The sequence below is a fragment of the Danio aesculapii genome, chromosome 17 (assembly GCF_903798145.1).
Source record: "Danio aesculapii chromosome 17, fDanAes4.1, whole genome shotgun sequence".
In the NCBI taxonomy this organism is placed as follows: domain Eukaryota; kingdom Metazoa; phylum Chordata; class Actinopteri; order Cypriniformes; family Danionidae; genus Danio; species Danio aesculapii.
The window spans coordinates 44,963,769-44,991,118 of NC_079451.1; the positions used below are offsets into that span (position 1 = coordinate 44,963,769).

The 27,350-nt window shown below is 33.3% G+C and overlaps 1 protein-coding gene across 1 annotated transcript; it reads right to left on the reverse strand.

Annotated features, from left to right (window-relative positions):
* Nucleotides 1-3,811: 3,811 nt before the first annotated feature.
* myct1b (myc target 1b) lies at nt 3,812-11,361 on the reverse strand. The gene is made up of 2 exons (XM_056477311.1): nt 11,245-11,361; nt 3,812-4,719 (listed from the first exon to the last, which is right to left on the reverse strand). The coding sequence occupies exons 1-2, from the start codon at nt 11,315-11,317 to the stop codon at nt 4,217-4,219; spliced, it is 576 nt and encodes a 191-aa protein (XP_056333286.1). The 5' UTR covers nt 11,318-11,361; the 3' UTR covers nt 3,812-4,216.
* Between the last annotated feature and the right edge of the window lie 15,989 nt (nt 11,362-27,350).

Sequence of the window (27,350 nt, forward strand, 5' to 3'; positions counted from 1 at the left end):
GCAGCGGATTCCCTTCCAGCCACAACCAATCACTGGGAAACATCCATACACTCTTATTCATTCACACACATACGCTACAGATGATTTAGCTAACCCAATTCACCTATACCACATGTCTTTGGACTAGGGGAAACCGGAGGAAACCCAAGCGAACACGGGGAGAACATGCAAACTCCACATAGAAATGCACTGACCCAGCTGAGGCTCGAACTAGCGACCTTCTTGCTGTGAGGCGATCGTGCTACCCACTGTGCCACCGTGACTCTCAAATTGGATTATATGATGTCATATTTGCTTTAGTACAAGAAGGAATTTATTCAAAAAAGTACAACTTATTTTCTTACACAGCTAATAAAATTACTTGGAAAATACCATATTCATATCAAGAAACGGGCCAAAGCTAAGCCAAACTGTGAACATTTTATAAAGGAGATTAAACAATATGGTATTACACTGCGTAACGTTAGAAACAGGAAAGCTAAAAAAAAAACATATGAAGAATTATGTAAATTTCATTTGATTAAATAAATTAATTTTGCATTATTTACATTAATTTGATCTTACCTATTTGTTTATTTTACCAATGGAATTTGTTTATACTTTGTATAGCTAATATAATGTCATTCATTTTTATTTTGTTTATTTGTTCTGGATTGTTGTGGGATGTATATTATTGTACTAAGTTTGTACATATTTACAACGTAGTGTCACATAGTGTGAACACCACAGAGATTAAAAGATGCAAAATCAAGTCATGTAGTGTGAACAGCACAGCAATCTGCCGATGTTTAAAATCCTGTAGTGTGAACTAGGCATAAGTAAACTAGGCTAGCAGAATACACTGGATACCCTATTATTTTTACAATATATTTTCTTAGAAGAAATTTATAGTAATTTTAGCATGTAGTTATCAACTTAGAAACAATTGTCTTACAAATAGCTACAGGAGTGTGCTGTGTGTGAATGTACTGTATGTTTGTTTGTTTATTTTGGGATACAAAGTGTCTCTATGTCCTCATAAGATATAGACAGAATAGACATTCAGACTATTCTGCTCTCATTCTCATAAACGTGTGTATTTATATAAATGTCTGAATATAAATAGTCTGAATGCAGATTATAGCTGTAACATTAGCGGTTTCCCTAGTTACCTTTGAGCTCAAGGTAAGTTTGGTCTTTTGCTATCACTAAAAATGACTGAAATGGAAGTTTTCTTCTAAAAATTGTGTTGTGCTTTGTAGTTATTTTCGGTATTATTGACCATTCATGCAATCATGCTGTTTTCTGTTTGCAAAAAGGACTTTTTTTTTTTTACTATTATTTCCTTTGCCCTGACAGACTGCAGCAAGGCTGAGGACTCAAGAGAGATATTTTACTTTCATCTCAGGAAAGGCAAACAGAACAATATCATATTGAAAAGATTCCCAAGAGGCGCTCATGCTGTACTTTAGCTCTTCATAGTTTGCATGGTTTGCTATACTTAAAATAAGCATATTATTCCCTCACTTACCATGAAATTGTCATGATTTTGTACATTTTGTGGCATAAAAATATGATATATTATGCAATAATTCATAACCACGGTTGAAAGTAATTCAAAGAAACACTTTACCAGCTCTGTCACATTAAACACAATATCAGCTATGTACTTAATGTAACACTTAATGTTATTTTTTAATTTCTTTTATTGTTAGTACTTTATCCTGAGTAATGCAAAAATAATCAATTTCAACATTTTAACTCTTTACAATAAGGTTCATTTTGTTAACTTTATTTAACTACATTAATTAACATGAACTTATATAAAAGTTAATAATAGTTTCAGCATTTAATCATAAATTAAAAGTTGTATCTGTTAATACTATTTAATGGATCTATGCTAAAAAGAATTATTTACAAAAATGAACAAAGACAAATAAATACTTTAATGTATTCCTTATTAATACATTACCGTTAAAGGGATGGTTACCAAAACTGAATTCTGTCATCATTTACTTGTTCCAAACCTTTATGAGTTTCTTTCTTCTGTTGAACCAGGGCCATAGATTTAGGGTGGACGGAGGTGACGCGTCCCCACCAAGATCCACCGACCATTAAAATGTCTCCACTAATATTTTAATCCACTTAAAAAATCGCGCTGTCAACATTAACCTAGACCAGAGACCTAGACACACGGGAAGGGTTAAATCACGTTCTGTCCTTGAGTCCTCCCACTCCCAAAACGCTTATGGATTGGACATTTTAATTGGCTGTGCCTTTACCTGCTATTATGTGAGAGGCTGTGGCTGCCTTTAGATACAAGCAGCGCCAAACGTGCTGGAGTATGGTGTGCAGGGTGACACACAAGTAAGTATGGCAGCCGCAAAAAAGGTGGACATAAGGTGCTTTTTTCAACGAAAGTGTAAGTCATAGTTCGCTACTGAATAAGTCCATCAAGAAAATGTCGTTAATGCTCGTGATGCAGTCTATCGCTATATCGCTGACTGACATAGTCTGAATAATATGCCCTGAAAACTAACTGCAGAATAAACAGCTAAAGTATGATCTCGGCCAGTTCTCTTAATCTCTCAGAGTAGCATGTCCAATTTCAGTCGAAACAATTTGTCAGAAAAAATACAGCCTGTGTATAGGCATAATGATGATGACCTGTTTCATTTGCACTATGGCTAAAATAAACGGAAGTCTTTATTAACAGGATATCCACAGGGTCTTAAAAAGTCTTAAAATGTCTTAAATCTCAAAAGCTAAATTTTAGGCCTTAAAAAGTTTTAAATCTACTAAAATGTTATGTTGTAGGTCTTAAATCTTTTTTAACAGGTCGTAATTTTTCTTGGTATATGGATAGCTACCCAATCTGGCCATTAAGACCCATACAATAACCAACAATCCATCTCAATAAAACTTTTTATTTAAAAATAGTATTTAATTACTTACCTTAACATTGGCTTTAAGGTTCTCTATTTATTTACTGCTGAGGATACTGACCTGATCAATATTATTTATTAATAAATAATTTTTATTGTACACTGAAGTAATTGACAGATATGTTTTGTTGTGTTCTTGTTAAGGGTTATAGGGTTTGTGAATGGATATATTTGAAAATTAATAAAAAAATATTGTATTATTAAATGTATTCAGTTTTAATCATTTTTGATAGGGTAAGTGAAAATCTTATTTAACTGGGATGTTAACTCCTTAGCATTCAGCCCTGTATAAGTCTAAAATTTTATTCATAATGGTTTTAAAAAGTCTTAAATTTAACCCTGAATAAACTCTCTCTTTATCAGTTAATATACTTTACATTAGTAAAGTAAACCTTATACTATCAGGCCTGTATAGCCAACTTATTGAAAGGGGTGGCCATTTTTTTCCCGAAAAACCTTTTTGCAGTTATTTTCCTGATTTTCTATTTAATTATGAGGTGTAAATATTGCATTTTAGTGACACTTAAGAGACACTTTAAGGCACTTAAGAACTATTTTTTTTGCTGGATTAGCTTGTCGGATGGTTATCATAACCACGCTTTTTGATGTACCAAAAAATATTTCCAACTATTTTGTCAAATTGTTAACTATTTTTACTATTACTGTTTTATGTGTGCATTTAATATAATAATAACAAACTGGCCAGTACATTCAACTTTCCTTAGTCAGAATTTGTCCATTTGAATAATAAGGAAAATTCTAAAATAATAATAATGCAACTTTTGGTCTTTCGAACCACCCGAACCCCCCTTGGCTACAGGCCTAAAACGTAATATTTTGTACGAAGAGGGGATTAATTATTAATATATATATTTATAATATTGATTCACGCGTCCCCACCCATGTCAAGTGCAAACCTACGCCCTTGTGTTAAACACAAATGAAGAACTGTGTACTGTTGACTTCAATAGTATTTGCTTTTCCTATTATGGAAGTCAATTATTACAGGTTTTCAGCTTTTCTCAAATATTATATTTAGTGTTCAACAGAATAAAGAAACTCATAAAGGTATAGAACCACTTGATGTGGAGTAAATAATGAGTCCATGCATTGTTTCATTTTTGGGTGAACTATACCTCTAACAAATGGCACCTTATTGCAAAGAGTTAGTAATGCAAATAAGTCAGATCCCTTTCAAGGTTTTTAATGGATTTTCTCCCTTTTGTTCTGGTTAATCCATGTTTAGGGATTTATGTACGATCTTTTGCAGGTCCATAGCAATCACAATTCAGTCAGGTACAGGTCTCCTGAAAGATGTGAATGACACTGTCATAAGCAGGTGGTGGAGTCTGTCTGGGTAGAAAACCTCTTAGACTGCCTTTCCCCAGCCAGAAGGACTCTGCTGGCTCCATACTAAATGGATCTGTGATGTTAGGAAGTAAAGCAGCTTGATTATCATCCTCCATTTCATCGCTGGTCTTCTTAGTCTTTTTTACAGGAGGCCGAAAAGTGGAGTTTTGAAAGCTGGGGCTTCTCCCTAGCAGCTCATTGGGGTCTACAGAGGTTTGCCTGTGCAGGTTTAAAGCAGCTCTTCCAGCATATTCAGTGTTTTTGTCAAAGCCGTGACTCTTGTAGTGTTTGAGGTGGCAGCTTTTCGATTCCGAAGACTGGGTTTGATGTCTGGTGATCCTGACTGAAGCTCTGGTTCTTGACATCCATGTGAGGAGGAGGAAAATCAGGATCCCGATGAGCAGACCGATCAGTATCGACAAGCAGAACGCCAGGATGAGCTCCTCTGGATGGAAAGGTCATTCATTTTAGTTATATAAAAAAAGAAAGCATACTGAATAGTTGAATAAATTGGATTGTTTTGGAAGTTTTCATCTAATTTCAGCATTGAACTAATTAGTTAAACTAATAATAGGAATCACATTTACAAGCAAATGAACACTTTTTGGGCACAATACAAATGCAAAATAACAGAAAATTATCTTAAAATATTTTTTATAGTGACACGGTTTTTGCTGATAGCGAAAAATGATAGCAAAGCAAATACATGGCAATTCTATTGACTATATAAAATTCAGAATAGTTGAATAAATGTGCTGTTTTGGAAGATTTCATCTACACTGTAAAAACATGGGCTCCACTCAATCAAACAATGGGACATGAAGGAATTAAGTTAACTAATCTTATTTTTAAACATTTTTAAGTGGATTGAACATAAATCAATTAAGCTGTCCCTCCCACAAAAAGGTCATTTTCAGGTCATTTTAAATAAGTAGTTTGAACAAAACTGCATTTTTTTTTTACTGTAATTTCAGCATTGGATTAATTACGCTGTAAAAATGCAAGATTCCACACAATCCCTTCATGCCGTCCCAACGCATATCGATTTAAGTTAACTTCATGTTTTTTTTTTTACAAATTTAAGTTGATTGAACATAAAACAGTAAGTTGTCCCAAAAAAACTCAATAATGTGTTGTCTTAACTCATTTTAAATAAGTAGTTAGAACAAAAAGCAAAAATAGTATTTTGAGTGAAGTTAAACTAATAATAGGAATCACATTTACGAGCAAATGAACAATTATGGGTACAATACATATGCAAAATAACAGAAAATTATCTTAAAATATTTTTTATAGTGACACGGTTTTTGCTGATAGAAAATTATGTAGCGAAAAATGATAGCAAAGCAAATACATGGCAATTCTATTGACTATATAAAATTCTGAATAGTTGAATAAATGTGCTGTTTTGGAAGATTTCATCTACACTGTAAAAACATGGACTCCAAACAATCAAACAATGGGACATGAAGGAATTAAGTTAACTAATCTTAGTTTTTAAAATTTTTAAGTGGATTGAACATAAAATAATTAAGTTGTCCCTCCCACAAAAAGGTCATTTTCAGGTAATTTTAAATGAGTAGTTTGAACAAACTGCATTTTTTTTACTGTAATTTCAGCATTGAATTAATTACGCTGTAAAAATGCAAGATTCCACACAATCCCTTCATGCCGTCCCAACGCATATCGATTTAAGTTAACTTCATGTTTTTTTTTTTTACAAATTTAAGTTGATTGAACATAAAACAGTAAGTTGTCCCAAAAAAACTCAATAATGTGTTGTCTTAACTCATTTTAAATAAGTAGTTAGAACAAAAAGCAAAAATAGTATTTTGAGTGAAGTTAAACTAATAATAGGAATCACATTTACGAGCAAATGAACAATTATGGGTACAATACATATGCAAAATAACAGAAAATTATCTTAAAATATTTTTTATAGTGACACGGTTTTTGCTGATAGAAAATTATGTAGCGAAAAATGATAGCAAAGCAAATACATGGCAATTCTATTGACTATATAAAATTCTGAATAGTTGAATAAATGTGCTGTTTTGGAAGATTTCATCTACACTGTAAAAACATGGACTCCAAACAATCAAACAATGGGACATGAAGGAATTAAGTTAACTAATCTTAGTTTTTAAAATTTTTAAGTGGATTGAACATAAAATAATTAAGTTGTCCCTCCCACAAAAAGGTCATTTTCAGGTAATTTTAAATGAGTAGTTTGAACAAACTGCATTTTTTTTACTGTAATTTCAGCATTGAATTAATTACGCTGTAAAAATGCAGGATTCCACACAATCCCTTCATGCCGTCCCAACGCATATCGATTTAAGTTAACTTCATGTTTTTTTTTTTTACAAATTTAAGTTGATTGAACATAAAACAGTAAGTTGTCCCAAAAAAAAAAACTCAATAATGTGTTGTCTTAACTTATTTTAAATAAGTAGTTAAAACAAAAAGCAAAAATAGTATTTTGAGTGAAGTTAAACTAATAATAGGAATCACATTTACGAGCAAATGAACAATTATGGGTACAATATAAATGCAAAATAACAGAAAATTATCTTAAAATATTTTTTATAGTGACACGGTTTGTGCTGATAGAAAATTATGTAGCGAAAAATGATAGCAAAGCAAATGCATGGCAATTCTATTGACTATATAAAATTCTGAATAGTTGAATAAATGTGCTGTTTTGGAAGATTTCATCTACACTGTAAAAACATGGAATCCACACAATCAAACAATGGGACATGAAGGTATTAAGTTAACTAATCTTAGTTTTTAAAATTTTTAAGTGGATTGAACATAAAATAATTAGGTTGTCCCTCCCACAAAAAGGTCATTTTCAGGTCATTTTAAATAAGTAGTTTGAACAAACTGCATTTTTTTACTGTAATTTCAGCATTGAATTAATTACGCTGTAAAAATGCAGGATTCCACACAATCCCTTCATGCCGTCCCAACGCATATCGATTTAATCAGAATCAGAATCAGTTTAATTGCCAAGTGTGCTTCACACACACAAGGAATTTGTTTTGGCTACAGAAGCTTCCAGTGTACATAAAGTGACAAGTGACAACACAAAATAAATCTGAAAAAATAAAATAATAATAATAAAAAATGATGAACATTAAACAGATGCGGTTAGTGAAGAAACCTGGATGTTGAGTTGTATGTACAGATTGATATATTAAGTTAACTTCATGTTTTTTTTTTTTACAAATTTAAGTTGATTGAACATAAAACAGTAAGTTGTCCCAAAAAAACTCAATAATGTGTTGTCTTAACTTATTTTAAATAAGTAGTTAAAACAAAAAGCAAAAATAGTATTTGAGTGAAGTTAAACTAATAATAGGAATCACATTTACAAGCAAATGAACAATTATGGGTACAATACATATGCAAAATAACAGAAAACTATCTTACAATATTTTTATAGTGACACACAGTTAATAGTATTGGTAGTAAATTAAATAGCTGAAATGATAGCAAAACAAATGCATGGCTATTCTTTTGATTCTATGAAATAAGCAAGTATACTGAATAGTTTTCATCTAATTTCAGCATTGAATTAATAAGTTAAACTAATATGAATCACATTTACGAGCAAATGAACATTTTTGGGTTCAATTCAAATGCAAAATAACAAAACTATTTTGAAATATATTTTAGTTTTATTGATAGAAAATGATGTAGCTTAAAAAGATAGCAAAACAAATGCATCACAATTCTTTTGTTTATGTAAAATAACAAAGCATTCTGAATAGATGAATAAATGTACTGTTTTGGAAGTTTCCATCTACACTGTAAAAAATGCTGCGTTCCACACAATCCGTTTGTGTTGGGGCAACATGACGGAATTAAGTTAACTTCTTAGGTTTTACAAATTTAAGTGGATTGAACATAAAACAATTAAGTTGCCCCCCCAAAAAACCTGTTTCAAACTCTTTTTAAATAAGTAGTTTGAATGAACAGCAAACAAATTTTTTTAAATGTGCTTTCAGCATTTAACTAATTAGTTAAACTATTATATGAATCACATTTACAAGCGAATGGACAATTTTGGATGCAATAAAAATGCAAAATAAAAGAAAACTATCCTAGTAAATTATCTTTATAGTGACACACGGTTTGTGTTGAAGCTAAAAATGATAGTAAAATAAATGCATGGCTATTTTGATTATCTAAAATAAGAAAGCATACTGAATAGTTAAATAAAAGTACTGTTTGGAAGTTTTCATTTACACTGGGTTTCACACAATCAATTTGTCTTGAGGAAACATGAAGGAATTAAGTTAACTTCTTAGTTTTTGCTAATTTTAAGTGGATTGAACATAAAATAATTAAGTGTCTCCCAAAAAAACTTGTGTTGTTTCAGCTCATTTTAAATGTGTAGTTTGAACAAACAGCAAACATAATGTTTTGAGTGTAATTTCAGCTTTGATTTAATTTGTTAAACTATAATATGAATCACATTTACAAGCAAATGAACAAATTTGGGTACAATACAAATGCAAAATAACAGAAAACTATCTTAAAATATTTTTTATAGTGACACAGTTTGTATTGTCAGTAAATTATACAGGCTAAAATGATAGCAAAACATACTCATCTCATACGTGCTCATACAACTTTTGATAATATAAAATAGGAAAGCATTCTGATTTAAGTAAATGTACTGTTTTGGACATTTCCGTCTACACTGTAAAATGCTGGGCTCCACACAATCAGTTTGGGTTGGGGCAAAATGAAGTTAACTTCTTAGCTTTTACAAATTTAAGTGGATTGAAGATAAAACTATTAAGTTGCACCCCCCCCCCCCAAAAAAAATATCTCAAGAATTGTGTTGTCTTAGCTAATTTTAAACAAGCAGTTTAAACGAGTGTAATTTCAGCACTGAATACATTTGTTAAACTGTAATATGAATCACATTTAAAAGCAAATGAACAATTAATGGTACAATGCAAATGCAAAATAACAGAAAATTTAAAATATTTTAGCCTAAATGATAGCAAAACAAATGCATGGCAATTCTTTTGACTAAATCAAATTCTGAATAGTTGAATAACTACTGTTTTGGAAGTTTTCATCTGCACTTTAAAAACAAGATGGGTTTTAATTTGTGTTGGGGCAACATGAAAGAATTAGGTTTACTTCTTAGTTTTTGCAAATTTAAGTGGATTGAACATAAAATTATTAAGTGTCTCCCAAAAAACTTGTTTTATTTCAGCTCATTTAAAATAAGTAGTTTGCACAAACAGCAAACATAATGTTTTGAGTGTAATTTCAGCTTTGATTTAATTTGTTAAACTATAATATGAATCACATTTACAAGCAAATGAACAAATTTGGGTACAATACAAATGCAAAATAACAGAAAACTATCTTAAAATATTTTTTATAGTGACACAGTTTGTATTGTCAGTAAATTATACAGGCTAAAATGATAGCAAAACATACTCATCTCATACGTGCTCATACAACTTTTGATAATATAAAATAGGAAAGCATTCTGATTTAAGTAAATGTACTGTTTTGGACATTTCCGTCTACACTGTAAAATGCTGGGCTCCACACAATCAGTTTGGGTTGGGGCAACATGAAGTTAACTTCTTAGCTTTTACAAATTTAAGTGGATTGAAGATAAAACTATTAAGTTGCCCTTAATAAAATAAATCTTAATAAAAAAATCTCAAGAATTGTGTTGTTTTAGGTAATTTTAAACAAGTAGTTTAAACAAGTGTAATTTCAGCACTGAATACATTTGTTAAACTGTAATATGAATCACATTTAAAAGCAAATGAACAATTATGGGTACAATGCAAATGCAAAGTAACAAGTAAACTAATACAAAGTATTAAGAAAACTTTAAATACTTTAGCTTAAATGATAGCAAAACAAATGCATGGCAATTCTTTTGACTAAATCAAATTCTGAATAGTTGAATAACTACTGTTTTGGAAGTTTTCATCTGCACTTTAAAAACAAGATGGGTTTTAATTTATGTTGGGGCAACATGAAGGAATTAAGTTAACTTCTTAGTTTTTGCAAATTTAAGTGGATTGAACATAAAATAATTAAGTTGTCTCCCAAAAAAACTTGTTTTGTTTCAGCTCATTTAAAATAAGTAGTTTGAACAAACAGCAAACATAATGTTTTGAGTGTAATTTCAGCTTTGATTTAATTTGTTAAACTATAATATGAATCCGTCTACACTGTAAAATGCTGGACTCCACACAATCAGTTTGGGTTGGGGCAAAATGAAGTTAACTTCTTAGCTTTTACAAATTTAAGTGGATTGAAGATAAAACTATTAAGTTGCCTCCCCCCCCCCCAAAAAAAAAAATCTCAAGAATTGTGTTGTTTTAGCAAATTTTAAACAAGTAGGTTAATCGAGTGTAATTTCAGCACTGAATACATTTGTTAAACTGTAATATGAATCACATTTAAAAGCAAATGAACAATTAATGGCACAATGCAAATGCAAAATAACAGAAAACTTATTTATTTTAGCTTAAATGATAGCAAAACAAATGCATGGCAATTCTTTTGACTAAATCAAATTCTGAATAGTTGAATAAATGTGCTGTTTTGGAAGTTTTCATCTGCACTTTTAAAACAAGATGGGTTTCAATTTATGTTGGGGCAACATGAAAGAATTAAGTTTACTTCTTAGTTTTTACTAATTTTAGTGGATTGAACATAAAACAATTAAGTTGCCCCCCCCCCCCCCCCCCCCCCAAAAAAAAAAAAAAACAGCAAACATACTTCTTGAGTGTAATTTTAACAGTTAGTTAAACTATAATATGAATCACATTTACAAGCAAATGAACAATTTAGAGTACAATACAAATGCAAATTTAATCGTACAATATTCTTATAGTGACACACGATTTGTATTGATAGAAAATTATGTCAACTAAAAATGATAATAAAACAAATGCATGGCAATTCTTACCAAAATCAATAGTTTTAAGCATTTCCTGAAGCGCATTTGTTTCATTTGAAGCCATACTGGTGTGCAGATTCATGTGAACATGCAGCCAGACACTCGATCCAATCCCACAGCAATTGTTCACTGTATTTCTCAGGGAATCTGGCACCTTTTTTTGCGTAAAGGGAAACTTTGTCGTCATTCTTCCTGCCTCTTGTAAAATTAGCAAGTGTTCTGCTTATCTGTACGGGACAGAAATCCAGAGGAACAAGGTTGTTTCCTATTGCATCATTTCCTTCGTTTCAGTGGATACAATACAATGGCTTCTTCACCCTATTATATTATAATAGACCAACTTAACACTTTTTTTCTGTTAGACCTTTTAGCACTTTAAATGTTCTTCGTTTGCTAGATTGGTTTGGAGGAAAAAGGAAGATAATTAGGTTAGAGAAAATTTGAACTAAGCATCTTTTAATTTAGTTTTGATTTGACACAATTCCCACAAGAAAATGGAAACACCCATCTGGGTGATAAGTTGTCAGCTGTCGGAGGGGATTTCCTCATTGCATTAGCATCTGTGTCTTTTGGCATATCACTGGAAACAGAGAAACAAATAACACATATAAATGCCCACCTTGAAGTAAAATAGCTATCAATTTTGCTGAAAGTGATTTGCTGAACAGGGATCACAGTCACTGTTACTTTCTGGTGTACTGGTTTGTGCAAATGTTGGGATGAAGCTAAACAATAGGTCCATGCTGTGATTTTATTACAAAAACAGGAATGGCCAGCAGATGTCATTGTTGAGCCACGTTAGCCTTGATGTTAAGATTAATGAACTTAACACAACCTATCTATCTATCTATCTATCTATCTATCTATCTATCTATCTATCTATCTATCTATCTATCTATCTATCTATCTATCTATCTATCTATCTATCTGTCTGTCTGTCTGTCTGTCTGTCTGTCTGTCTGTCTGTCTGTCTGTCTGTCTGTCTGTCTGTCTGTCTGTCTGTCTATCATTTTCATCTATCTATCTATCTATCTATCTATCTATCTATCTATCTATCTATCTATCTATCTATCTATCTATCTATCTATCTATCTATCTATCTATCTGTCTGTCTGTCTGTCTGTCTGTCTGTCTGTCTGTCTGTCTGTCTGTCTGTCTGTCTGTCTGTCTGTCTATCATTTTCATCTCTATCTATCTATCTATCTATCTATCTATCTATCTATCTATCTATCTATCTATCTATCTATCTATCTATCTATCTATCTATCTATCTATCTATCTATCTATCTATCTATCTATCTATCTATCTATCTATCTATCTGTCTGTCTGTCTGTCTGTCTGTCTGTCTGTCTGTCTGTCTGTCTGTCTGTCATTTCTATCTATCTATCTATCATTTCTGTCTGTCTGTCTGTCTGTCTGTCTGTCTGTCTGTCTGTCTGTCTGTCTGTCTGTCTATCTATCTATCTATCTATCTATCTATCTATCTATCTATCTATCTATCTATCTATCTATCATTTGTGTCCATCTATCTATCTATCTATCTATCTATCTATCTATCTATCTATCTATCTATCTATCTATCTATCTATCTATCTATCTATCTATCTATCTATCTATCTATCTGTCTGTCTGTCTGTCTGTCTGTCTGTCTGTCTGTCTGTCTGTCTGTCTGTCTGTCTGTCTGTCATTTCTATCTATCTATCTATCATTTCTGTCTGTCTGTCTGTCTGTCTGTCTGTCTGTCTGTCTGTCTGTCTGTCTGTCTGTCTGTCTGTCTGTCTATCTATCTATCTATCTATCTATCTATCTATCTATCTATCTATCTATCTATCTATCTATCTATCTATCTATCATTTGTGTCCATCTATCTATCTATCTATCTATCTATCTATCTATCTATCTATCTATCTATCTATCTATCTATCTATCTATCTATCTATCTATCTATCTATCTATCTATCTATCTATCTATCTATCTATCTATCTATCTATCTATCTATCTATCTATCTATCTATCTATCTATCTATCTATCTATATCTGTCTGTCTGTTTGTCTGTCTGTCTGTCTGTCTGTCTGTCTGTCTGTCTGTCTGTCTGTCCTTTATTTTGTTTCATTATTGCCCTATACTCGTCTGTAAATCGCATCAAATTCAAAGCTCTGATGTTTGCTTACAAAGCGACCTCTGGCTTTGCTCCTTCTTATCTGCTCTCACTTCTGCAGATATATGTGCCCTCCAGAAACTTGCGTTCTGTGAATGAACGTCGCCTCGTTGTTCCATCCCAAAGAGGGAAGAAATCACTTTCCCGAACTCTCGCATTCAATCTGCCCAGTTGGTGGAATGAACTCCCTAACTGCATCAGAACAGCAGAGTCACTTGCTGTCTTCAAGAAACGACTAAAAACTCAACTGTTTAGTCTCCACTTTCCTTCCTAATCTGAAACTGCCTCTCTGGCTATACCACTAACTGTACTCTCTCTCTCTCTCTCTCTCAAAAAAAAAAAAAAATTTTTTTTTTTTTTTACTAATGCTCAGCTTCTTAGACTTTACACACCTGAAACTTGTCTATAGCGCTTGTTCACTGCTGCTCTTATAGTTGTGTAAATTGCTCCCTTGTCCTCATTTGTAAGTCGCTTTGTATAAAAGCGTCTGCTAAATGACTAAATGTAAATGTAAATGTAAATGCCCCTTTGTTCTTGTTGTTCTTATTAAACCAATAGGTGGCGGTAAAGGTCACATAAAACAACAGGGCTTTGAAACCTTGTTTAAATGTCTCTATGACAACCTGTCTAACAAGAGTTTCACTATCACATGAGGCACAGCACAGAGGGAAAGAAGCGTCATCTGCTCACGGTAATACACGCACTGCATATTCACTGCTATACAGGAAATATATATATAAATCTATTATTATGCATCACAGGTGGTTTTCTGGGAAATTTGCGTAATTTAATTTACTTTGTAACCCGCAAGCACTCTTTTTTTTAGACAGCAGATTTTTATCTTGTGTATTGCTGAGTTTCTGTTGTCCTCACTTGGATACGTGCATAAATTTAGCTGATTAATATGCATGCAAGTTAGTGATGCATTTCATATAAGTTTGTTCCTAGTGGGCATACAGTTAAAGGAGTTTTAATTATTGATCAGCTCAAATAAGTTTTTTTTTCTAGTAACAATAGGAGTAAATCAGTCACTAAGCCCATTGGTTATTACTATTCATATTGGACTTTATTGATATCAACTTTACCCAGGAAAAGGCTTGGTTTGTGTGCAATCATGCATATTTATTTGTGTGTATACTGTAAAATGTGAAATGATTTTTGGCTTTAGTTTGTATGTTGACCAGTTAGCACGATGTAAAGTGTGATAAATGGCAATGTAAATTACATATATGACTCATTCAAGTCCATATTTGGATTTCACATATATAAAATATACATTAATGTTTATTTGAAGTGGATGATTTTTTTAACATCTATGATCAAATGCTTTCATCAAAGTCATCCAAAAAGTATTGAACAACACCCATTCTCAACATAGGACAGTTTTGAAAAACTTCAAATGTTGACTACTGTATGTCATATATGCTAAATATTTTGTGAAATATTGCAAAAATGGCCGTTTACATGTACATTTTCTTCAACCCGTGGAATTACAAATATGTATATACATGCTCAAATTAGTGCTGGGCAAAGCTTAATCACGAAAGATTAATTTACTTGTTAAATATCTATGACAATTTTAAATAGATGCTTTCTTATTGCATGTAGTTTCACATGAAATTATTACTCTAGTCATTATTGATTTTATTACTATTACCATTTTTTATATGAATTTTTATAATAATAAAAATAATAATTATTATTAGAGTGATTTCTGATGTGACTCTGAAGACTGGAGTAATGAAGCTTAAAATTCAGCTTTTAAATCACTAGAATAAATTATTAAATTAAGTTATAAACCTCTTTTGAACAGTTATTTTATAGTGCAATAACATTTCACAATTTGTACTGAATTTTTAATAAAATAAATGCATTCTTGGACAGGATAAGCTTATTTTAAAACATTTAAAAATCAGATTGACCCCAAACTGCAACAAATTATATATAAATTTAAATATCTGTGTAATAAAATAGTTTTTGTATTTTGTTTCTGTGTATGTGTGTGTGTCACAATGGAAATAAGTTTTGCTTTTAAAACTTATTTAAAAATATATCTGAATTGATAAAGCTAAATTGGCTGTAGTGTATATGTGTTGATAAGTTGGCAGTTCATTCCACTGTGACGACCCCTAATAAAAATAAAGGGACTAAGCCGAAGGAAAATGAATCATTTATGCATAATCTTGACAAATTAAGTGTATTCACTTATTTTTTGTCAAATAAAAAGAAAGATAAAAACATCTATTATAAATAAATATAATACACAAACATATATTATGGGCATTTTCTCAAAATATGCATGCATGTGTGTATATATATATATATATATATATATATATATATATATATATATATATATATATATATATATATATATATATATATATATATATATATATATATATATATATATATATATATATATATATATATATATATACACATAATAAATATACTCAGTACACACTTAAATGATTTCAAAACAAACTTTTATTCTCAATGCGATTAATTGCGATTCATTTTTTGCCCAGCACTAATCTTTTCTGCAACCAGTGTAATTACAAATTTGTACATATGTGTTCAAAAAATACATTAGCCATAATTTCATACATATGTTCATACATTGTCATGATTTCAGTATGCGCTAGGGCTGCACGATATAAAAAAATGACATTGCAATATTTACATTAACAGCGATATATATTGTGATATAAATGCATTTTCAGCAGATGACTTGAGTAGCTTGTAAAGAATTCATAATTTTAGACCGATTGAGATGATTGTGTTGGACAGCATATCTGAATAAAATATCACTTAAAAAATGACAGTAAATACAACAGAAAAAAGATGCAAATAAACAATGATTTACAATTTTCTGGGGAGTCAAACAGTATTCAGAAGCAGAAATTAAATAATCACTACATTATAATAATAATATTAACACTATATACTTTTTAATTGAGTACAAACGTGCAATTAACCTTTAAGATACAAACAATTATTTAATTTATTGTGCCCAAATGTTTAAGTTTGCTCAAAATTCTTAACGTCACACCTTAAAACACATGCAAATAATAAACTTTCACTTGAAGGTTAAAATTTGTAATGACTCCACTATTGTTGTTAACTGTAATGTCTGGTCAGCTATAATCCTACATTGCAGATCCCTGTGATGTGACTATTGCAGACTCGCACATTGCAATATGGATGCTGAAACGATATACTGTACAGCCCTAATATGCCATGTAAACAAATTATTGCTGCCTTAAATGTTCAGTATATTTCTTGTCATCTTAACTTACACCAATCAAACTGACTTAAAATTAAGTTAAACTTTGTAGAACTTAAAACAAATTAGATGAAACCTAATTATCTTATTCAAATAAGTTAAAGCAACATAAAAATATTTGTTGTCTTGACTTTTTGTCATTAATTTGTTTTACTGTGTTGGTTTACCTAGATAGATTACAGATTATTGCTTATCTAGATATTTTTCTGTGTGTGTGATCCTGCTCTTACTTCCCCTTCTCGGTTCACTGACTGCAGATAGAAGAGGACTTCTGGTTGGTCGAACACCTAAATGAAACCTGCTTTTCTATTGGATATCATCAAGTTATTGGAGTTCCTGCATCAGAGCGAGTAGGCAAGAGGAAGAGAGAGAGAGAGTGTTGTAGGAGGGGCAGATGGGGATGCCCCCTTAAGAAAGTAGTGCAGTATCTGCTGTCTACAGTGCCGACTGCATGACTGATCCGCTGTCAGAGGAGCACAGGACTGTAGAGAGGAGCCATGGCTTCCCTCAGCCCTTTCGGACGGTCCAGCAAGGACATTATGAATTTGATGCACAAGCTGCAAGGTAAGTGATGCTGCATTTCTGCCCCCCCCCCCCCACATCTGCGACTGTCCTCTAGCTCTGTGAGTCAGGAGGGATTTTGCTGATTCAGTGCATTCACACCAAGAGTTTTGCCAGATGCCTCTTGTTGCACAAATGCAGCATATTTGACAGCACAGGAACTTACCCACTTGAGAAATCAATAGTGATGCTTTACATAATGGCTAAGCGTGTCCGTCCATTTATTTAGAAACTAATGTTGACATCATATCATGCGGCTCATGTTACCCCTTATGGCAGTGGTGCAAACAGAAATGTGTGTGCATTATCAAACTGTCCCGAGGGAATCATGCACTTTTATTTTGATGGCCTTGTTTTAGCTGTTGACTAGTTTTTGTGCTGCAGTGCTTGAGGGAGAGGTCAGCTTTTCCTCAGCTTTTAAGTAGAAACAGAGGAACTATTTGTGTCATGATTAGACATATGCTGACATTCAATATTGTAATATTTCGTGCTAATATTGAACATGCACAATATTGAAAGTAGGGCTGCACAATATATTGTAATGTGCGATCTGCAGTAGAGCAATTCCAGCGGGATGGCTGTGAAATTTGCAGTAAAAACTTAAAAACGTCAATACACAGAGAACTTATATGCTGACATTATATTGAAACATCTGTTTATATTTTCCAAAACAACTAACCACAGAGTTATGGATCAGAAAATATCAATCTGTAATCGTTGTTTATATTTTAATGATGAAAATAAACATGCGTTATGGATATGACCAAAAAAGTTTGCGAGTTTACATACTTTGTAGAAATTCTGTGAATTAAACTGCACAACCCAAAAGAAATAATGCTAAACAAAAGGAGAAGAGTTGGCTCACTATAGAACAAACATGATCGATTTTATTTTATTTTACATTTTTGCAGTTATGAGGAAAAGCTTGGTTATGGATGTGAAACTTCTCTGTTGTGGATGGGACAGATGTGAAATTGCCACTTGTGTGACTTTAGTAAATCAAATATAAGGGCTCTATTTTAACGGTCTAGACTCAATGTCCAAAGCGCAGGGAGCAAAAGCATTAAGGGCGTGTCTGAATCCACTTTTGCTATTTTAAGGACAGAAAAATCTGCTTTGTGCCGTGGCGCATGGTCTAACAGGGTTGAGCTTATTCTCTTAATGAGTTATGGGTGTGTTTTGAGAATAAACCAATAAGAGTCTCATCTCTCATTCCCTTTAAGAGTCAGTTGCATCGCGCCATGGCGCATTTGCTATTTACATGGCAGACTTTGTAAGTGGAAAAACTGAACACTTCACTAGCGAGAAAACATCACTAGCGGAGCATCTGCAGCCTGAGAATGAGCCTCCTCATTATTTACTTTCTGTTTTACTCTCTTTCGTGGATAAGGAAATGTGTTGTACGCACAGACTTCCATTAGCCTACATAATTAATTTAGTTTGTTAAGCACAAAGATTTGTTTCAAAACTATTTCTAAATTCAGTTCTAATTTCCAGCAAACCAATAAATGAACAGTAATAACGAAGTTGTATCCAAATACACATGCTGTGCCCCATATGGTCCAAACCCTGACAGGCGGGCAAATCTAAGCTTGTTTTTAAAAAAACAAATATAAATATGCGTAAAAAAAAAATACTTATGATAATAATAACATTATATAAAATCAAATTTTCATGAATAAACTGAAAAAGCCCCCCGAGATGAAGGCAGTGGTTTTTATATTTATGTAGAAAATAATAATTTTTGTTATATTTTTTTACTTTAATTATTTTTTGGTTGTAAAGTTATTTGTGTATTGCTGTACATCCTGTGTGTAAGCAAGGCGTACAACTAACATGCTCTGCGCTGGACTTTAGACCTGCTTTGAGCTGGTCTATTGTGCAGTCTATTTTAGATCCTCAAAATAGCAATGCGCCTTAACACACTTCCTTTTTTTAGACCTGAACGCCTATGGGCGCACATATGAGTGCAAATGCATTTTGTTCTGCCCTCGCTCCGGTGTCTCTCTTCCCGAAGTTAGACAGACAGATAAACTCTTTCCAACACGTGAGATTGTCGGTAAATGCTGCTTTATTCCATGCCACATTGAGTATGTTGAAACAGAGTGAAACTATGTAAAAAGATGTACATAAAATGAGCTATAGTTATCTATGTACATAACAATAATATCTGAGATAGAATATAAATACAAAAAGATAATAAACTTACAGACAATGTTTCTACAGATTATCACAGGATGAGTGGATCGTAAGTGACTTCTTGTAAGGTGTTTGCTTTTAAAAAGGGGATAATTAACTGATATTAACTGTCAGAATGTTTCTATGGCAACAACAATTTAAAAGAAGCTAAATCACTAGGCATTAATTTATGGATTTTAAATACTAATATTTAGTAGATGCAAAACATCAAAACGACACTTGCGTCAAGCTAAAACTAGCAAGCAACATTTGCGTCACGCCTTGCACCGCATTGCGCCGGGTGTATGATAGGGCCTTAAGTGTTTGAAAACATTGACAGAGGCATTTTCGGTTATTTTTGCACTACTATAAACCTAGAAAGAGTTTCATTTTGGTGCCATTTTTTTAATGGCAAGGTTGAAATTTGCATGGAATTGCTACATTTTTGTCACATTGCAGGATCCGCAATTTGGGATTATAATTAACCATGAACCACAGTTCAGAACATGTGATGGTTTTGAAGTCATTGCAAAGTTTAACTTTAATATAATAGTGTGAAATATTTTTGTTTGGATGTGCTTTTAAGGCCTGTGACTGCAAGATTTCAAGCGAACGTAAACCATTTTGGCACAAGAAGTTAAGTTTGATGCTTTAACAAGGATTGTGTTCATTTATACCTCAGTGCTGTTAGACTCCACCAAAAATAATAAAGTGCTGTTTTTTTTGTGTCACATAAGGCTCTGTGACAACAGAGGTGAGGATCCATGTGCAGTTTATTAACTCTGAGTCAGGCAGGCAATGGTCAAAACAGGGGCAAACAGGAGCATACAGGAAATCCAAGAGAGTAGTCAAATGCAGGAAAATGATCAGTTCAAGCTGCAAAACAAAGCAAAGGTCAAAAACATGGAAAGGCAAGACAAGGATAACGCTTACGTGATGCTCGAAACAGAAACAAGACTCAGCAAACTGTGTGAAACTGGGGTGTATATATATAGTCCATGTAATCATTCAATGAAGAACTTCAGCTGTGTGTCAGTGTTTAGATGACTGTCAGAGTGGCAGGAGTGATTGGAGCAATGACTTCTGGGACTTGTAGATCAGTTCAGGGGCAGAGTTGTAGTTCTCCAGCAATCTTCAATTGTTAGATCATTGGTGATAGTGATATTTTTTTGATATATTTTTTGAGATCTTATATCTGTGCTGTAACTTATTGTATTTTTAAAAGTGTATATATCATTTTGTATATTTTATGCAGTACCCTACAAAATTACCCCAATTGTAATTACCCCAATGAATTCTTTCAAATTGAATCATCTTTTGATATTCATATCGCAATATAAGTTGTAGAGTTACAGTGCGTTTCCACTGACTGGTACGATACGGTTCGGTTTGGTACGCTTTTATGGCCATTTCTACTGTCAAAAGGCGTACCGAACTCAACCGTACCGTACCACTTTTTCGGCACCCTTTCGAAAGGGTACCAAACACGAGAAAGGGTGCCAAAAGGTGAAGCTAGATGAGCAGCTGAATGCTATTGATTTACGTCATTTGTTTGCACAACAAGCAAGAATGAAAACAAAAAACCCGCCATGTTTAATATACACACACAGCCGAGAGATTACAGCGGAATTATATATACATATAATAACGAGTCATGGTCGATCCGGGCTCAAACAAACCTTGTCGTCGTCTTGATAAACAGCCACAAAGCCGTGGAGTAGAGCAGAATCTACCGTGTGCCTCGTAGTTTTTTACGAGGCAGTGTGAATTGCGAGCGGTTTCGCTTTCTTCCTTGAGTTCGCCGCGCGTCTATATCTGAAATAACAAACTTCTTGAGCTGATGATAATAACCTGTGCTTAATTATTGACATGCTTTTGAAACCTGATCCTGTCAGAAAACTGACAAACCCGAGAGTGAAGCGTGAAGAAACAAAGGAGAAGCCGGAAAAAAGGAGCACATTATTTTTCAGCAAACATGAACAAAATGCCATCTATAACTAACTTATTATCTTCATCTTTTGGACTAATATGAACCGGGAATGATGGAATTACTCTCTAACAGAGGCTACATGTGCTGCTGAAGATTACAGACACAGATGAGAGGTTTTCACTGACTGTAGGCTATGTTTTGTGTTGTTTTTGAACCTAAATAAGGACTAAATGTCTGCTATATGTAGTTCTTCTGTAGTTGGTAACATATCGGAGACTGTAAGGGTCTGTATGTGTTTATATATATGTATTTATTTAATATAATTACAGACGTTACAGTAGGCTGTTTCATTGGTGAGGCTGACATTGATCTGCAGTTATAATCAACTCATGTTCATAGAAAAATTAGTAATAAACATTTCTACACAAGTATTTATGTGTGTGAAGCATCTGTTTTGTGAGGAGTGCTTCTCATATGATATGTGAGCGACCCATACAGCTTTACTGTAGACATTTCCTCGAGCGAGAATGACGTTGACTTTAACTTTCTGTCATACACCAAGCCCACCAAAAGGGTACCTTTGATAGTGGAAACGCAAGCCTGATAAAGGTGACCCATACCGTACCAGTCAGTGCAAATGATCCATTATATATTCAGAGTTAATAAGACTCTGTTGTAATTTTTATACTAAAATTAACATCTGTAAATGTTCTATAAATCATTACCTCAATATATCTATGATTAACATATAAATCAGTTTTTTCACTGTTGATTTTAATGCATTAATGTTTACATTTACTAATGAGACTATTGTAACGTTTAAAGTATTGTAAAGAAACTATTGTACTTCATAATTCTTTTGCCATTTAATTTGTTTAAAATTTTATTTACTATGAAAATGTATATACAATAAAGCAATAAAATACAGCAATATTTTTTGTTATACCTGTGAAAGTCATCTTTTTTGCAGCTTATAGGTCAATATAGTAATAATACCATATACTGTGATAAAAGCAGTTAATCACAACAAGAAAATCTGATGCCGTCGTAAGCCTAGTCATGATGCTTCTTATGTGTTTTTGGACTGTGTGTGCTTGGTAAATTGAATTAAAAACATGTTGAAGAACTGTATTGTTACATTAGTCAAGGTTGCTGTCTTGCTAATAACATTAATTCAAGAATGAGTCTTTAGGGGGAATTCATTGAGGATTAGATTTGTGTTTGAAATAAGTTTAGCCTGTGAAGGTCATCGTTGTTTTTGCTCACAGGAAGCTGTCCTTGACAAAAGGCCCTTTTCTGCGACTTTTGTTGCCATGGAGAGAATAGGGTTTGGCTGTTCTTGCTTGTGTGATATTTAGGCTCTTATGATAAGGTTGTTTTTTTGTGGTGTTATATCAAATGCGTTGAAATGTAATGTTGCTAATAGGGTGTCTGCCGGAATTATGGGTAATGTTTTTTATAGGTGGTGAGAAAGCTGTACATGTTTTTGTTATCATTTTATCATTTGCAGGAGGACAAATATTAAACCACCCAAAAGAAAAGCAAGGATGTGATGATTAGTGTTCTGGGAGTGAGTGATGATGGTGTTGATGCAGGGGCTCATGCTGATAGAAAAATGTTTCCATAATCCACCTGTTTTGATGGGCAGCTGCAGTATTATCACCACATTCACATTCTTAAAGGGACAGTTCACCTTAAAATTATAATTGTTTACTCATGCACATGTAATTTCCATATCATTCAGCTTAAAATGCTATTTAATCGCTTGGAAAATTAGATTAATTAGGCCAGTCATTGGACAACAGTGGTTTATTCTGTAGCCAACTGACAAAATATTATTTCCTAAGGTGGCTAAGAATATTATGAAATAAGACTTTCTCTAGAAGATTTTTTGTTTAAGCTTGCATCACGTAAGCGAATGACGTATTTTTTCCTGAGATAGTACTTGGTGAAAAAAGTTTGATCTAGATCACCTGTTCTCATGCTTTCTGATGCTTTAAATGATTTAGATCACTATATCTGATGGTTTGAATAGGATCTAGATGACTATTGAATGATTTTGAAAACCATTTCTGATGCTTTGATCAATTAAGATGACTATTTCTGATGTATTGAACGATCTAGATTGCAATAAAACACACAGACCACCCATTATGCTTGCTCTATTGTTTAGTGTGTTTGCCTAGGAGCTGGACAGAGAGTCTAGTGGAGTATCTGGTGTGTGTGGGAACAGGTAGAACCTGACACCTCTTTGGAAGATGTCCTGTCCTTGGAAGATGGGCAAGATCGATATTTGGACTCTCTGGTGTTGTCGTGTGCCCCTTCTTATTGACTGATGTGTCGGCAGTGGACAGGGGCAAGTCTATAAAAACTGGTCCTCTTACAAATCATAGACTTAAAAATTTTAGTTGATGGCAGCCCACTGGTTGAGTACAGTGAGTGCTTTGAGAGTGTTAATTTCATAAGCAAGTGAAAGCAGATGTTTGACTTTGGGCTTTCATGGAAGAGTAATAACAGCATCAGGCTGGTCAAATTTTCTGCTCAATAATTGATTTAAGAATGATTTGCACTGCTCTTACGACAACAAACGGAGCAGGAGTATATGGAAAAAGCAGTAATTCAAGCATCATCTAACTACTTTTAAACTATTAACCAGGTCATGTCCAGACATGCTGAGTAGCACAATAAGCTACACAAGAAAGCAGGTGACCAACGTGATTATCTACTTGTGTAGTTTGTTCATTTGGAATCTAATATGTTTATTGTGATTTAATTTAATTCATTTAAAATAAACTTGAAACATTAAACCCATTTTACTTTCATATTTAGGTATTGCATATCATAATATAGCACTTATACAAAATGTGTTGTTTAAATAGTAAAATTTATCTGTATATAGCAGCTTGTTTATGTTAAAAGGAAGCCATTTTTAAAAGGAATGTAATCTGTTGACATCAGTATTTTCATTTGTTTTGTGACTCAATGGCCATTCACTTTGCATATAAAAACATTAGATATTTAGGAAGTTTTATTAGAAAAGTCTGTGCCATCATATTAACATAAAATAAAATAGTTATCATGCCAATTTGCAAATCTAAACAAAATCGTGCAGTGCTTGCCCCGCCTCCGAGTTCTTCTGATTGGTCCACTGCTTTAAATATGTCATTGGATGCAAGGTACTACATGTTGAAGGTTGAAATTCTGTTAAAGTCTGTGTGAAAGCTGCTAAGAATATAGCACTTATTGGGTTTGGATGGTTAAATGTATCTGTCTATAGCAGGTTGTTTTTCTTAAAAGGAAGGATTTTTTTGAGAAAGTACATTGTTGACATCAGTAATTAAATTTTTCATTTGTTTTATGACTAAGGTGACATTCATACAGAACATTTCTTTGCATCTAAAAACGTGAGACACGGCATTTAGAAAGTGTTTTTTTTAAAGCTTCTGTCACCATGTTAACATCAAATAAATCAGTTGTCATGCCAGCTTACAACTTTGAACAAAAGCTTGCAATACTGGCTCCGCCTCTGAGTTCTTCTGATTGGTCCACTGCTTTAAAAATGACATTGATGAGCGACACTACTTGATAAAATTTTAATTTCTTTTAAAGTCTACGTGAACAGGCAGTTGCTGAGACTTTAATTTCAGTATGTTGATGTACTTCCAACTGGGGGCAGGGCTATATTTTGCACATAATTTCAAACTTAACAGTAAGAGAGGGTAGTAATATGCAGCTATTGAAGCCCTCATGTAGTTAAAGGACCGCCACTCCAAACGCGGAAGGAAATGAGCAGACTTTCACAAGCACATTTTTTCAGTGGATTAACTTGCATGGATTAATTATTCACCTTAATAATAACAATGTGAGATGGCAAAATAAACATTGTAGATTTTTATTTCAAGTGAACTTTAAGTTGACACAGTGTCTTAAAATGCTCCAAAAGATGCAGGAAATAAGTGTAACCAACACAGGCTCATTCTGAAAACGTAGCCCTATATACATTTCTGGAGATCACGAATTATGTAGCCAGAAGTACAAATGGCTGCATTTCATCTTTAAAACAAGCGTTACCAGGCGGTATAACGCCGTTCCTTTTCCTGCTAGCAGCTAACCGCTTACCTCTGTATGGACGGGTTTCCCACTGTTTCCAGTTTGTCCTCAAGCTCGCCATGTACGTTGGTGAACTTGAGATGCAGAGAAGCAACGGTTTCAGAAAGCAGGCCAAAAAATGAAATACACAAGTAAATAACAGAGTGAGAATGTGGTAAAATCTGAAAACATGGTAAAAATCAGGGGGCTTTTCTTTGTATGGATTGCTTTTCAAAACACTATCGGTTGGGTTTAGGGAAGTGGATGTTTGGGTGGATCGGTCGGTTGGTCAGTCAATCAGTCAGTCGACATCGGCCTCAGGTGAATTTACGCGAGAACAGCAGGCGTGAAAGGCACTCTCGAAAAATCTGAGATCTGAAAAAGCATACACAGTGGAACAAAAACAACAAAAAAAGTACCTCCTGGGAAGTATTTGGCACTCTCCAGAAATGAATATAGGGGTACGTTTTCAGAATGAGCCTGGGTTGAGTGTAACGCTTGTGTAAACATTGAAAACAATGCAAAAAATAGCTCATTGGAATAGAAAAACTCATTCTGTGTAAATGGAGCCTTACAGAGGTTTCGTTTTAGTAGTCTAAACTAATCTAGTAGGCTAAGTTTTAATAACACAACTAAAAGCAATCCTATTCTAAAAAACTACGTTCACACACTCAAAAAAAGCACTCTTCATGAATAGTTAATATTCCTCAGATATAAAAGTGAGTGGTTATTCACCTATTCTAAGCCTCTAATGCATTTCCTGTGTTACCTGTAAAAAATAACAGGCTGCAGTGCAGTATTATTTATTTTTGATCACCATGACAATACCCACATACTCTTATAATCGTCTTCAGGACGAAACAAGAAGCATGAATTAACTGCAGAGGGAACTTAGTATTCAAAGACTCCAGGAAGGAAGTTTCATATGCGTGATAACTGGCACTTCTCTTTTTTTACCGCCAAAATTTCAAGAGTCAAACATGCATTTGCAGTTTTCAAACAGGAAACCATTGAAGTTTTAAATAAATTATGTCTATTTTTGGATGGAGACTGCCAAATTAACCCACCCACATACATTATTAATGCCACCTTAGTATACAACAGTGCCCTAGCAACCATCTACAACACTCTAGCAACGTGATGTAAAATTTTGCACTCATTTTAGAAATTACGGTAACACTTTAGTGACCATAGGACCAATTCTCACTATTAGATAGTGGCTTATTACCTGATTGTTATAAAGAGATTGGCTGTTTATTAGTACTTATTAAGCACATGATATACTACTTCATGATCTTATTTTACATCTATATTCTTAAACCATTGATCAGCAGCAAATGAGGAGCTTATCGAGGCAAAAGTCATAGATAATGGTTTAGTAATAGCAAGAATTGCACCTTAAATGGTCTTATTTGTTTCATGCTACAGTAAATCCCGACTTCAGTTTCAGAAATTGTAGCGATGCTTTCTTATGTCTAAAATAATACGAAACATATGTTGGTTATAACATTTTTGAAAATGTTGCATTACATATAGAATATCCCATTGTTTAGCATGCTATTGGATATCACACAGACCTAATTTGATAGCACTTGAGGATGAGTATATGATTAAAATTTTTAGGTGAACTATCCCGCCTTTACGTTTAGTGTGATTATAATGCATGTTAGGTTTCATTTGTAGTGCAGTAAATTTGGCATTTGCATTTCAGCTGAAGCATTTGAGGTCAAATGCATTGGAGTCATTTCAGGAGAGGTGTGTGCTCGTTACCATGGTACATCAACAGCGAATGAGGCGAAGTGTGGTTTATGTGACAGCAGGTCTGTGGTTGCTGTTTTCAGAGTAGCTTCTTTTGATTTCCTTTTGCGCGGTGACTGGCGCATGCCTGTTTCATGACTGTGTGGTAA